The 13,001-nt window shown below is 40.2% G+C and overlaps 1 protein-coding gene across 7 annotated transcripts in view; it reads right to left on the bottom strand.

The window, feature by feature from the left end:
* Window positions 1-4,278: 4,278 nt before the first annotated feature.
* The window catches only part of AK4 (adenylate kinase 4), a 70,540-nt gene continuing 61,817 nt past the window's right edge, over window positions 4,279-13,001 (bottom strand). For 6 of the 7 annotated variants that reach the window (XM_069478029.1, XM_069478032.1, XM_069478036.1 and 3 more), the window contains 3 exons: window positions 10,136-10,308; window positions 6,466-6,584; window positions 4,279-5,284 (listed from right to left, as the gene is read on the bottom strand). In XM_069478029.1, the coding sequence (XP_069334130.1) occupies window positions 5,170-5,284; window positions 6,466-6,584; window positions 10,136-10,308 (407 nt within the window). In that variant the 3' untranslated portion in view covers window positions 4,279-5,169. Of the gene's footprint in view, window positions 5,285-6,460; window positions 6,585-10,135; window positions 10,309-13,001 lie in introns of those variants that run through there. The other variant, XM_069478034.1, reaches the window with a different exon arrangement.

Genomic DNA, 13,001 nt, shown 5'->3' with positions numbered 1-13,001 from the left:
GCCCTAATATCCTTGGAGCTTACAGAAAGACTGAGTTTTCATTTTTCTTCCCTTTACTCTTCTCTAAATACAAAATAGTTTGCTTTTACTGAGTACATTTCTGACTTTATAGCCGAAGCTTTAAAATGAAGAAAAGAATGGTTTATAAAATGAATTAGACACACATCAACCCCAGGGAGAGTCTTCAAGGTAGTATGCTCCTGTGAAAAGTTTTAAACAGGAAATCTTTTATTTAAAGACTGACACTGTGCTTCCTGGATAACCTAATTATTACTAGCGGAAGGAATTCATATCTACGCCATACAAGAGCTTTCACCCTTTCAGAAATGTTTCACCAAATCTCTCTCACACACAAAATGATCAAATTGGGGGTTTCCCTGAAGCATACAGATAATGGCATTTATTCTGGCAAGAACTGTGCAATTTGTTACAAGGAAGATAAGGTATGGCATATATAAACAATGTTAATTATAATATGTCTCAACGGATGCAGGAAGCAGTTTTTTTCATAGCTGAAATACAGTTTCACGGTTTCTCAACATCTGGGTCTTGCACACTTCTCATCTGGAAACAAGACTGGGCTAGTTATATACGGCAAGGAATGATAACTTACGACCAGACCACATTCCCATATTAAAAGACGTCTCCACTACTGGGTTCTTCTTTTGAAACACCAGACAGACCAAGGAGTTAGTAAAAATGGAAGAGGATAACGAGAGAGCAATTCGTACTGTGAACAGGCCTTCACCTTATGAATTGCCTCTCTGGCAAAATGGACTGCAGAAAGAAAAGACACTGTGTGTTAAACAAACGGTAATAAAGGAAATTCGTCAGGTGGACACAAATGCCTCCTGAGATCCTGCAACCCAGCAGAGTACAGATGAGATGGATGCCCTCTGTATACACAGTGTGCAACTACCATGGTGACCCACTGAGTACCCTTTTCCTGTCTCAGCACCAGAGCACCAAAAGCAAAGATTCCAGGCTGGAGCAAACACATCGTTTTATCTACTAATGAGAATGGGGAGCTCAACTAGGGAAAGGCACAAAAAAGGCCCTTTTAAAATTTCCTGATTAATCCCTATAGATACATGAAATGTTTAAATTAAAAGGATTATTTCAGCTTTTAAATATAAGGAGGCAAGTTAATTGAGATATTATCAATTACCAATTAATTACATTAGGTAGTTGTTGAGGATTTAATTAGACAATGCACGTAACGTGTTTAGCGTGGAGTAAATAAATAGTAACTCATAAGAATGCCTATGCATTAACACATTTGGAAATACATGATTTGAACAAAGACCTCCAGCAGGCTTAAACTCCTTAGATAAATAGATGAAGTCAAATAATGAACTCAGGATACACTACTTATGTGTGTGTAGGCATCTTTCTATCTAAAGTTATCCTGTCTCAACATTTTAAATAACAGAAAAGGCCACAGAAATGCCTCTCTCCATGAATCCTCCTTCATGGGTGCCTATTCTTACCTTTTTCCTTCCCTACCAAAGAGAGGGGCACACCTTGGGTAATGATGGGGCTCATGTGAGCTTGGCTGCTGGAGGGTGGCAGGGAAGTGACAGGAATAAATCTCCCTCTGGTTACTGCCACAATTGTTGCATGACAAGCAGATGGTGGGTGAAGGTTTGAATTTGGCATTCAGAGTCTTGTGAATGTGTAATATTAATATAATATAGGGCCGATGGTACAAAACTCAAGAGTTACCCTGTGTTAGATGCTCAGTCACCATTTGTTCACCTACTAGCACTTTGAGAAGGATTCGTTTTATCATCGGGACCTCGTTTGGAGAGGGAGTTAGGGAGTGATTTGTTCTAATCTCAGGGAAGAAAGTGAGCAGTGTCTGGATCTGTCCAAGGAGCCCAGGCCTATGTGTGAGCACCATGTCTGGGGATGGCTCAGGGACACAATGCAGTGGACACAGAAAGGGTAGGTAAGGAACATGAGCTCACATACTCTGCAGATTAGCCTGGACCCAAGCCCAGCCCACGTGGACAGCCTATTATTCTATCTATAAATGAGGACTTAGGGAGGAGGCCTAAGGACTCAGACTCTCCTCTAGCAGCTTCCTTTGCTTATGCAAAGGGAGGAAGAAAAAAAAAAAAAAGAACATTTTCATACAGAGACTGCTATTCTTGATGTGAGGCTACAAGCAGAACCAAGCAGGCTCAGGGTCCTGGGTTGCTTGGGACAGGACACAGGTAGTTAACATCCAGGAACAAACTCAAGTCTTCTGAGTCAGGAAAACCTGGGATTGAGTCCCAGCTACACTGTTCATTGGCAGCAGGAACCTGGGCAAGACGCTTCACATCCCTGACCCTTGCCTTCTTTGTTCATAAATGGGGAATCATGCCCATCTCATAGGATGCTAGAAACATGAGATGAGATGTTTGTAAAGGTCCTAAAGCTGCACATTTCACTAAATAGGCCTTCAATAAATGGCACCTGTCATAAGCTTGCATTAGTGTTGGAGGGTATTAAACACAGCAGCATTTCCAAGTTCTAAATAAGTGGGAAGCCTGTTAAGATAATGGAAGAGCTGAATTAAGAGCTGGGTTGGAATCTTAAAGACCATCCAAACTACTCTCTTTGCTTAAATATGAAAGAACTACATGTGTAGCAATAGAAGGAAAACCAAGAAAAGATGTTCCTTTAATTTTACTTCCGGCAAAATATTTTCAAGATAACTTTAATTTGTACAAAATTACTTAAGGGAAAATTAGAAGGTTGACAAAAACCAGAAATAGGTTTTTTTTTTGGTAAGGCTACTGACCATGAAACAAACATCATCTTTCCAAGACCATAGAAAAGGTGTTTCTCTTGTTGGTCTCACCTAACAAAGGATCCTCAACTGCTAGGCAATCTCAGCAAAATCAAACATTGCTGAGACTTACTGAGTGACTCAATGTTGGCTGCAACTGTCTATTTAGCTGGAAGGGAAGAAGGAGGGAAGGATGGATGGAAGAGTAGAGTATGGCAACAGGGATCAGGCCTTTTCCCATTCCCTTCCCCAAACCCAAAGGCAGTGATCACATTAGAAGGTCTGCTAAACACAAAGATAAAGTGAAGAAAGAAGTTTGAGGATTTTCCTGCTTTCAATAAAGCACATAATTTCCTCTTTTGAGTTATCCATATAATAATTTAAACTGTCTACTTTTCCTAGTTTACAGAAATTGTCTCCATGGCAGTACTACTCTAATTGTGCAATTTGCCTCAGATCAGACTTGTTTTTCTCTGTACCTGGTTCCCCAGGAAACCTGAGCTTTACCTACATGTCTAATATTCACCCTGTCTCCATCAGCTGGCATTCAATTGCAATTCTAAATTCTAAAGTGCTCAGAGTCAATATAATGCACTGATGTTTCATAGACGTGAACTGGGCATTTTCACTGTACAAATCTAAAAGGCAAATAATCTTACTTCACTGTCATTGAGAGAACGAGGAGGGGACTGGTCTAAATTTCCACTAAGGTAGCCAAAGAACATTCAAGGACAAAAGGAAAGGAACTGGCAAGAGTAAGGAAGATGTGCTCATATCATATATCAGACAGTGAATTGACTCAGATTCACTGGGACATCCTCAGAAAGTAAATAATGTGTTTCAACACCACGGAAGTGCTGAAATAAGCTTGTTTTTTTCCTCACCAGTATGAAGGGTTAGACAGAAGCCACTCCCAGGAATAGTAAAGGATGCTCACTGGGTACAGTCATGATGCATGAAGAAGGGATATGTATTTTTAAGGCAGCAGGAATAAATTTAATTGTCCTTCCCAGAGGACAGAAAGAATTATTCAAGGTGGCCACCAAGTCTGGAAACCAGGCAAAGCTTTTAACAAATGGCTTATTGATATTCCATTACGATGAATGACAAAATATTCGTATCTAATTCTAGACTTTATGGCCACCCCATAGAATGCATCTTTGGAACAGAAAAAAAAATTAAAGATTTTATTTCCCCATAATCCTAAAGCTGTTATACCTAGTCTAGGCACAGTGAGTGCAACATTCTACTCAACTGCACAGGCTCCATTCTCTGTAACAACTATTTATAATATGCTTGGGCCACTCACAGGAGCAAAACACTGTCAGCATCAATAGCAGCATTTTTAAAATACATTTTGTTGTCTTGAATAAAAAGCTTAACTATTTATTCTATTAGTCCAGTAATTCCATATGGTCTTATTACTTCTATATATAAGATATGATCTTTCAACATTTAGGTAGGTAAATATTTCCCATGTTTTTTTTTTTTGTTTTTTTTTTTTTGAGGATTCCCAAAAGACTTTTAGGAGTTTAATTTTTTCATAATAGAAGAAAGAAGCGGTGTCAATTTATGAGAGTCAGACAAGCAAGTTTAAGTAAGACCCTCTGCATAGCTCAATTCCTGGTGCATGAAAAGATTCAATACAGCCCCTTCATTCTCCGTTCTTAGAAGAACTTGAGAAGGATAACAGCAATAACTATCTGTATTATTTAATAGCCTCGGAAGAGAGAAAACAGATGTAAAACATATATAGTCTTAAAAAAAATAGAAGCTAAATCCTCTCATCCCAGGATGTCTGAAAAGGAGATTCTATATGGAGCATGGATGCAGAAAAGGAGTCAATCCTACCAGAAAAAATGAATTGTGGACATAGTCACTCAAGACCAGAGAAACAACCACTGAGAGCAATTAACTTCAATTTCATTGTCACCAGGAGGGCACACACCAGAGAAAGCCTGGACTAGAGCCCTTGCCATTCTCAGGCTTACTGGTACTATGGTTCAACAGTCTTTGGGGGGATGGAGAGAACCAGAGACCACCACCATAACGTGTAAAAAGACTACTATAGCAACAACATGGCTGTCAAAAATCAGCTAGAGCTCTGGTTATGTATCATTTCAAATCCAGCCTGTACTTGCTTCCTTGTGAGAGGCTTGAAACATGTGCAAAGACACCTTAAACATAGGTAGGTGACCATTCTTTTGAAAGACAGAGGAGGGCCTCTTCGTGAATTCTTTCTACTCATTAGTTTTCCTATCAGTTCATCATTTAAACTAGAAAAGATGCTGCAAGCTATCTCGGCTAGCTTCTAATTTGGACACAGCACCAATACTACACACACGATTGGATGAATGACCACATCTTCCTGATTCTTCCACTGGGCAGGGTCAGTATGCTTCTTTGGACTGAATAGGTGTGATCTTGTTCGAGAAAAGCGTGTAAACGTAGGGCCAGATTTTGTTAGTCTCCGTCCCAGAAAATTGGTGGAGCACTCCTCGGCTCCTGAAAAACAAACAAAGTCCAACATACAAAGGCATTTTAGGTTTCTGTTTAACATATTAGGACAGAGGAGGATCTCAGATATAAAACAAACACAATCTCATGGTCTACATCACAGATCACTAAGTGCCAAAACAGGCCCTTTCAAATGTATAAATACTTCCACTGGGTGTCCCTAAATAAGGCCACAGCTTCTGCAATTCTGGTATGCTTGCCATGATGTCACCATTTTCTCTCCCCTTTAAAACATATCCAAGAATGACATTATAGGGGCAATGCAAAATGTGCTTTTCAAAAGCAAACCATTAAAAAGTTTTGGTATGCTAAAACCCTATTCCTTAGAATAAGCAATCACAGAGCATAGGCTATTTTATAATATAATCAGAAAACTCAGATCTAAAGGTTTGCTAGATTATTTGGGGACTACAAGGTCAGAAACCAATTATATCAGAGGCTATAAACTGCTCTTTCGAAGGCGGTGAGCATATGGTTTTGTTTGGCTTGCACGTTGTTTAAAAATGGTTAATTTGTTGCCAATATAAAAATTGGCATTTTTTTCCCCCACCCAGAAGGCCAGATTTCTGCTTCTCCTGAAAAATGGGAATTGTTAGCCACAGTGGGCCTGCATGCCTCTGGGGTGATTTCTGCCTGCACCAGCCTAGGAGCTGTCCAGTTCAACTGTCACTCATTGCCCAGCTTGACACATCCCCCACATTTCCAATACCTGCCTGGCCCCTATAGTCATTTGAATTTTCAATCTCTAGTTTATGATTTTAGCTTTTATGTGTTAAACTCCCTACAGACATGTCAAGAAGGGACACACCAAACGTCCCCAATCTTCTATCCAAATCAGGTATTTAAATGTGGGACCATCAAAATATAGACCATTATCTCAGCCACTTAAAAAAGAAAATGAAAATAAGTCTCGGTGCAATTTTACATCTAAAACACACAGAGGTGATGAGGTTTTGTCCCTTAGGCCCTGATAGTTTCAGCATAAAGGCATTGGATTTTACCTCACATGTACAACTCCAATATTTCATCTGACTTCTGAAGAAGTATTGGGTCTTTAGAGTTTATCTAGCCTCAAGAAACACTACTCTGCCTCAGCCCAATGTCCTTCCCAGTAGGCTCCACACCTTCCTAGCTGGCCCTTTGTGATTAAAACATTGAGGCCTACTCACTTGTATAATTCAATGACTGGCTTTGCCACATCCTTGTATTGTCTTAGCCTGGCAGCAACTGCTTCGGGTTTATCATCCTCCTGCTGGACTAACGGTTCTCCAGTGATGTCATCGATCCCCTACAAATTCCAGAAAAACAGTTAATGTGAACAGTTGGGCCATTCCATAGGTAAAATCTTTCCTGTGCAAAACTATATATAAATTCACCTTTGACTCCTACCACATGGTGAATTAGGTTTCGGTGACAGCGGTAATGGTGAGGGTAGTTGAAAAAGAAATAGCACACTTAACAGTATGTTAACCTTATTTCTTGAGAGCTGACATTAAATCTTTATTAACTGCTAGATCTTTCCAAACATCTTTCCAGTGGTGTTGACGAATGGTACTTTCAATTCAATCTAAAATTCCATGTAACAGCCAGGCGTGGTGGGTCGCCCCTGTAATCCTAGCACTCTGGGAGGCCGAGGTGGGAGGATCGCTTGAGCTCAGGAGTTCGAGACCAGCTTGAGCAACAGCAAGACGCTGTCTCTACTAAAAATAGAAAAAATTAGCCGGGCTTGGTGGCACGTGCTTGTAGTCCCAGCTACTCTGGAGGCTGAGGCAGGAAGATAGCTTGAGCCCAGAAGTTTGAGGTTGCAGTGAGCTAGGCTGATGCCATGGCACTCTAGCCCAGCCAACAGAGCAAGACTGTATCCCAATAAATAAATAAAATTCCGTATAACATTCCCCAGCAACAAACGTTAGACAATGTCACCTTGGCTCTCTAAATATTCCTAAAACTGCCTTGCTTTCTATAGCCTGAGTTCTTAATATGGAAAATAAAATATCTCAAAGAAGCAACCTGGCTTAGTTAGAAAAAGTATTAATGAAGGAGAAGACACTTTAGTACCATCTCTGACAGATTTCAAACTCTATCATGTAGTTACTCTGAAATTTATTTTATTCGGGTTATTTTACCAAATAATGACATATCTAAAGGTGTTTTAAAATAGGTATGATTCAAATATCCATGATAATCACAGACAAACATTCTGAGACCTGAAAAATTATAATTTTTTAAAAACCCGATTTTCAATGTGCCTTAACCACCCCAGGAATGATACCTCCTTGCAAATTGCAAAATGGACACATATTTGATTTTGCCTCCCATGTCCATGGCTATTACTCACCAGGAGCGATGGCCACAAGAAATAAATCTGTCAAAAGTAGACTAGAACAGAACCAAAATGCTCAGGCAACTCAACTGGATAATCAGAAACAGGCTATAAATTTGAAATGCACTAAAATTCCATTACAGTTCAGGGCCCTGGGCATATGGCTTATGTTTGGGATTTATTGGTGAACCACATAATTATCATATGTATATGCCATGGTTCTTAACCTGACACAACAAGAGAAGGGATGGGAGAAGGGTGTGTATCCACCTACATTCCTCTCTTCTTACAGCCACAAAGCTCAGAAGTCATTTCCAGGATTTCAGAGCACGAGCAAATATAGCACTGCTTCCAGAAAGAACAGAACGAAGCTAGAGCAACAGCATCCTGGGGAGCTTGGCCACCATAGCTGGTAGGGTCAGGCCAGGTTAGCATTTTCACTGCTGTCTTTAGGAGCAGCATTGTAATTGTAGATGTTCATTTAGGGAAACTCAGACTTTGTAAAGCAACTCAATGGTCAAGGTGTTCAAATTTTATGAGAATATATTTACATCAGCGGGTCTGGACAAACCCAAAATGTGAAGCACCTGTGTTGGACTTCAGTGTTCCCATCTGCATTTTCAGAACTCCTTTTTTTTCATCCCCACACATTTTCCCCCCTATTATAACTTCTTGAGATGGAAACAAGGAAGGGATCTAATAAAAAAAGTTACAGGCCAGGCACGGTGGCTCACACCTGTAATCCCAGCACTCTGGGAAGCTGAGGTAGGAGGGTCACTTGAGCTCACAAGTTCGAGACCAGCCTGAGCAAGAGCGAGATCCCATCTCTACAAAAAATAGAAAAATTAGCTGGGCATGGTGGCTCAAGCCTGTAGTCCCAGATACTTGGGAGGCTGAGGCAGGAGGACAGCTTGAAGCCAGGAGTTTGAGGTTACAGTGAGCTATGATGATACCACTGCACACTAGCCGAGGTGACAGAGCAAGACTCTAAAAAAAAAATTACAGAACTATATATATATATATATGGTTAATATATGTGTTTTTTTTCTAATTTTTGGTAGAGATAGGGTCTTGCTCTTGTTCAGGCTGGTCTTGATTTCCTGAGCTCAAGCGATCCTCCTGCCTCGGACTCCCAGAGTGCTAGGATTACAGGTGTGAGCCACCTAGCCCAGCCTATTTATATTTTTAAAAGATGGCTTCAAAAGGAGACTAGTGCTTAATCCAAATGAACCAGTCTCACTGGGACTTTACTGACACAATGGCACCCAGGAGTTGGGGAATCATCCTTAGCCCTTGAAGTAATTTTCTACAGTAATTATTGCCTCCATCTATATTCAAGTCTAATCTTTTCCATAAAGATTAACTCAGTATGACACAGTGCCACTTCTTCCACATTTGGATAACAAGTAATACTATCACCCAATAACTGGACTTCAGTATTATCAGACTGAATTAATGTGTTAGTTCAATTTGTCCTTATCAGAAAAATGGAGAAAGTGGTTATCAGAAAGATAAATCAGATAGTCTTTACCAGAAACAACAATAACTCTTTTAAGTGAATCTGTTCATGTATCTTTATACACAGACCATTACACACGTTTAATTTTAGGTAGTTATATCAACGTTATATTTTGAACTTTTTAAAGGCAACATTTTTATTCCTTTAGCCCTGGCCAGTCACCTTAATCCTCCCCTCTACCCCCAGGCACAGCAACCCTAATGCCCTTCCCTCATCCGGCCCCAGCCTGGGCTGCACGCCAGCCCTGACAGAGCCTTAATGACTTTCTCCCTGATCTTATACAGCGGGAAAGCACATACACACTCACAAACAGATAAACATAAAGAGGTGTGGTCACTGCTTACAAAAACGAGATCATTCTGCTGTTTGTTTTTCTCACTGAACAATATCTTCAGGAAATTTCTCCATGTCAAAAAAGTATAGTGCTAATTCATTCTTTTTACTGACTACATTACATTCCAAGATAATGGGGACGTTCTCAAATGTATTTACGAATCCCTTACAGATGAACATTCATTTGGGTTTGGGGAGGGGGGTTGTTTTTGGTTTTCTGGCCACTACGACAACATTGAAATAAGCACCAGGTGACCTTACCTGCAAGCTAGTGCTCCCATTTCCATAGGCCATTCTCCCAGAGGTGGGGTGGATGAAATATTTACTCAAAACTCTTAATGTACATTGCCATGTTGCTTTAAGAAGATGCTAGCTAATACTTTACCTAACAAAAATGAGAGTACCACTTTTCTCAGATCCTCATCAGCAATAGACGTTACAATCTTTTCAGTTTTGCCCAGTCTAAAGGATCCAGACTGATATCCTATTTTGACTTAAATTTCCTTTCCCTGACTACTGCTGAATTTGAACATTTTAAAAACGATTTTTGGCCACACAGATTTGCTCTTTTTTGAATAGTCTATTCATATCCTTTGCCCACTTTTCAGCTGAAATTGTTTGTCTTTTTCTTGTCAGTTGGCAAAAGCACTTTGTATATTCTTACATGTACATGAGGTGGATTGAAGTCCAGGTTATACACCCTTCCGCTAGGAGGGTGAATCCAACGACGGCTGAGACGATCTTTAAGCGTTTCAAATGGAATGTTCAAAATGATCACTAGGTCCAGGTCACAGATTTTGTCCAGGGCTTCAGCTTGTCCTAATGTCCTAGGAAAACCTAAACACCAAAAACAAAACATGTCAAATGCAAGATACTGTCCAATTCTAATTTGTCCTTGAAATATTTTCAGTGACAGAATGAAATCTGCATATGCTATTCAAAAAGGAGCTTAAACCGAGAATTTATATCAATCTCCATAAATTTAATATTAAAAGAATATGCTATTTTATAACCTAACTTCTACATTTGGAAGACTCAAAGATTAGCAGTCACATGATAAACTAAAAATCACTAAATCTGTCCTGGCTCTAGTCCCTTCTCTGCTCTTAACCACCTGTGTGACCTTAGGCAAGTTACATTGCCTCCATTTCCTCTTCTGTTAAAGAAATGAAGGGACAAAATTACATCTGTGTCCTTTTAACTCTAACAGCTTATAAGTAGGTTCTTAGGTTAGCACAATTTTATTCAGAGTATAAATCAATTAGCGTAGGGATCCCTCACCACACTTAACCAAGATGGGCAATCTATTTACAGCATGGTGACTATACTTAATACTGTCCTGTATACTTGAAATGTGTCAAGGGAGTAGATTTTAAGTGTTTTCACCATACACACATGAAAAAATCGTACCTATGTAAGGTGAATATGTTAATTAAGCTTGACTGTGGTCATCATTTCACGATGTATACGTATATCACAATATCACTTTGTACACAATATGGATACTTTTTATCAAGTATACCTCAAAAAGCTGGAAAAATTTAAAATAAAATAAAATTTTTAAGTCTAATATTAAAAAATTAGTGTGATAGTGTACACCTATAGTCCTAGCTATTTGGGAGGCTGAGGCGGGAGAATCCGTTGAGCCCAGGAGTCCAAGTTCAACCTGGGCAACATAGCAAGACCCAACTCCAAAATAAGTTTAAAAAATAAATAAATAAAAGGCTGGGTGTGGTAGCTCATGCCTGTAATCCTAGCACTCTGGGAGGCCCGGCGAGGTGAGAAGACCGCTTGAGGTCAGGAGTTGGAGACCAGCCTGAGAAAGAGTGAGACCCTGTCTCTACTAAAAATAGAAAAAAACTTAGCTGGGCATCGTGGCGCATGCCTGTAGTCCCAGCTACTTGGGAGGCTGAGGCAGGAGAATCGCTTGAGCCCAGGAGTTTGAGGTTGCTGTGAGCTAGGCTGATGCCACAGCACCCTAGCATGGGCAACAGAGCGAGACTCTGTCTCAAAGAAAAAAAAAAATTTTGTTTCCTTGTCTGATGAGGGTACAAGGCAGTTTGCTCAGCTGAACTCTGGCTCCCTCTGGAGGAGGAAAATGGAAAGTGTACAAAATAAACTGAATTCAGCTGGACTAGATTTCAAAATATATTGGGTAGTACCTACCTATTGGACTTTCACATTCAGACCTGCTAGCGACCACAAGGAATAACTAATTCTGGTGGTTTAGAGGTCCTCTGTTAGGACAAGAGCTCCTTTTCATGTCCTTGCACCTCCAGAATAGGATTAAGTTTAAAGAACCATGGAAAATACAGAAGCCTAATGAATAAGCAATAAAAGTTAAAATAGAAGAGTTACGTTTTAAGATGTTACTATTGCTTAGATGCAACCATGTTAACAGTGTAGACTACAGAAATAAGTCATCCCACAACTTCGAGGGTCCTCCACTTGATGGGACATAACAAAATCACCAGGGAAGATTTAAAAAAACAAATGACTATGGATACTCAGATTCTGTCCCAGACTTCCTAGCGTGGAACGTCTGAGAGTAAGATTAGGACTTAGGTATTTTTTTAAAAAGTTATCCAGGCCGGGCGCGGTGGCTCATGCCTGTAATCCTAGCACTCTGGGAGGCCGAGGTGGGCGGATCGTTTGAGCTCAGGAGTTCCAGACCAGCCTGAGCAAGAGTGAGACCCCATCTCTACTAAAAATAGAAAGAAATTATATGGACAGCTAAAAATATATATAGAAAAAATTAGCCGGGCATGGTGGTGCATGCCTGTAGTCCCAGCTACTTGGGAGACTGAGGCAGGAGGATCCCTTGAGCTCAGGAGTTTGAGGTTGCTGTGAGCTAGGCTGACGCCACGGCACTCACTCTAGCCTGGGCAACAGAGTGAGACTCTGTCTCAAAAAAAAAAAAAAAAAAAAAAAAGTTATCCAGATGATTCTAATATTTACTGCCGATTGATTAAGCCACTAAACTTCTCAGTGACAGCAACAGTGGAAGTACAATACTACATACTTGTTATTGGCCCCATCCTTCTTGGTAAGCTTAACTCCACTTCCAAGCAGGCACAAACTACTTTGAAGAACAAGTCTCCTTTACCTCAGTTCACTGGAAGAGAACTGGGAAGGAAAGTCCCAAACAGACAAAAATCTTTCCACATTTACTAAGCCCCTAACTTAGGAACCTGTTTGGGCCATTCCTGTCCAGAGAAATTCATGTACTCGTCAGTGTCTTACCCCTAAGGAAGGTGGTGTGGCAGAGGAGAAAGCAGGTACATTAGTGAAAACAATGCACAAGAAGTCAAAGATCTGGGTGCCAGTTGCTGTTTGAAAAGTGAAAAGAAGAACGTCTTTTTTTTCCTTCAGGTAAGTACCCAGTAGTGGGATTGCTGGATCAAATGGCAGTTCTACTTTTAGTTCTTTAGGTACATTCTATAAAAAAGACATCTGCACTCGAATGCTTACAGCAGCACAATTCACAATTGCAAAGATGTGGAAACAACCCAAGTGCCCATCAATCCATG

The sequence above is a fragment of the Eulemur rufifrons genome, chromosome 8 (genome assembly GCF_041146395.1).
Source record: "Eulemur rufifrons isolate Redbay chromosome 8, OSU_ERuf_1, whole genome shotgun sequence".
In the NCBI taxonomy this organism is placed as follows: Eukaryota; Metazoa; Chordata; class Mammalia; order Primates; family Lemuridae; genus Eulemur; species Eulemur rufifrons.
This window is presented reverse-complemented; position numbering and strand designations above follow the sequence as displayed.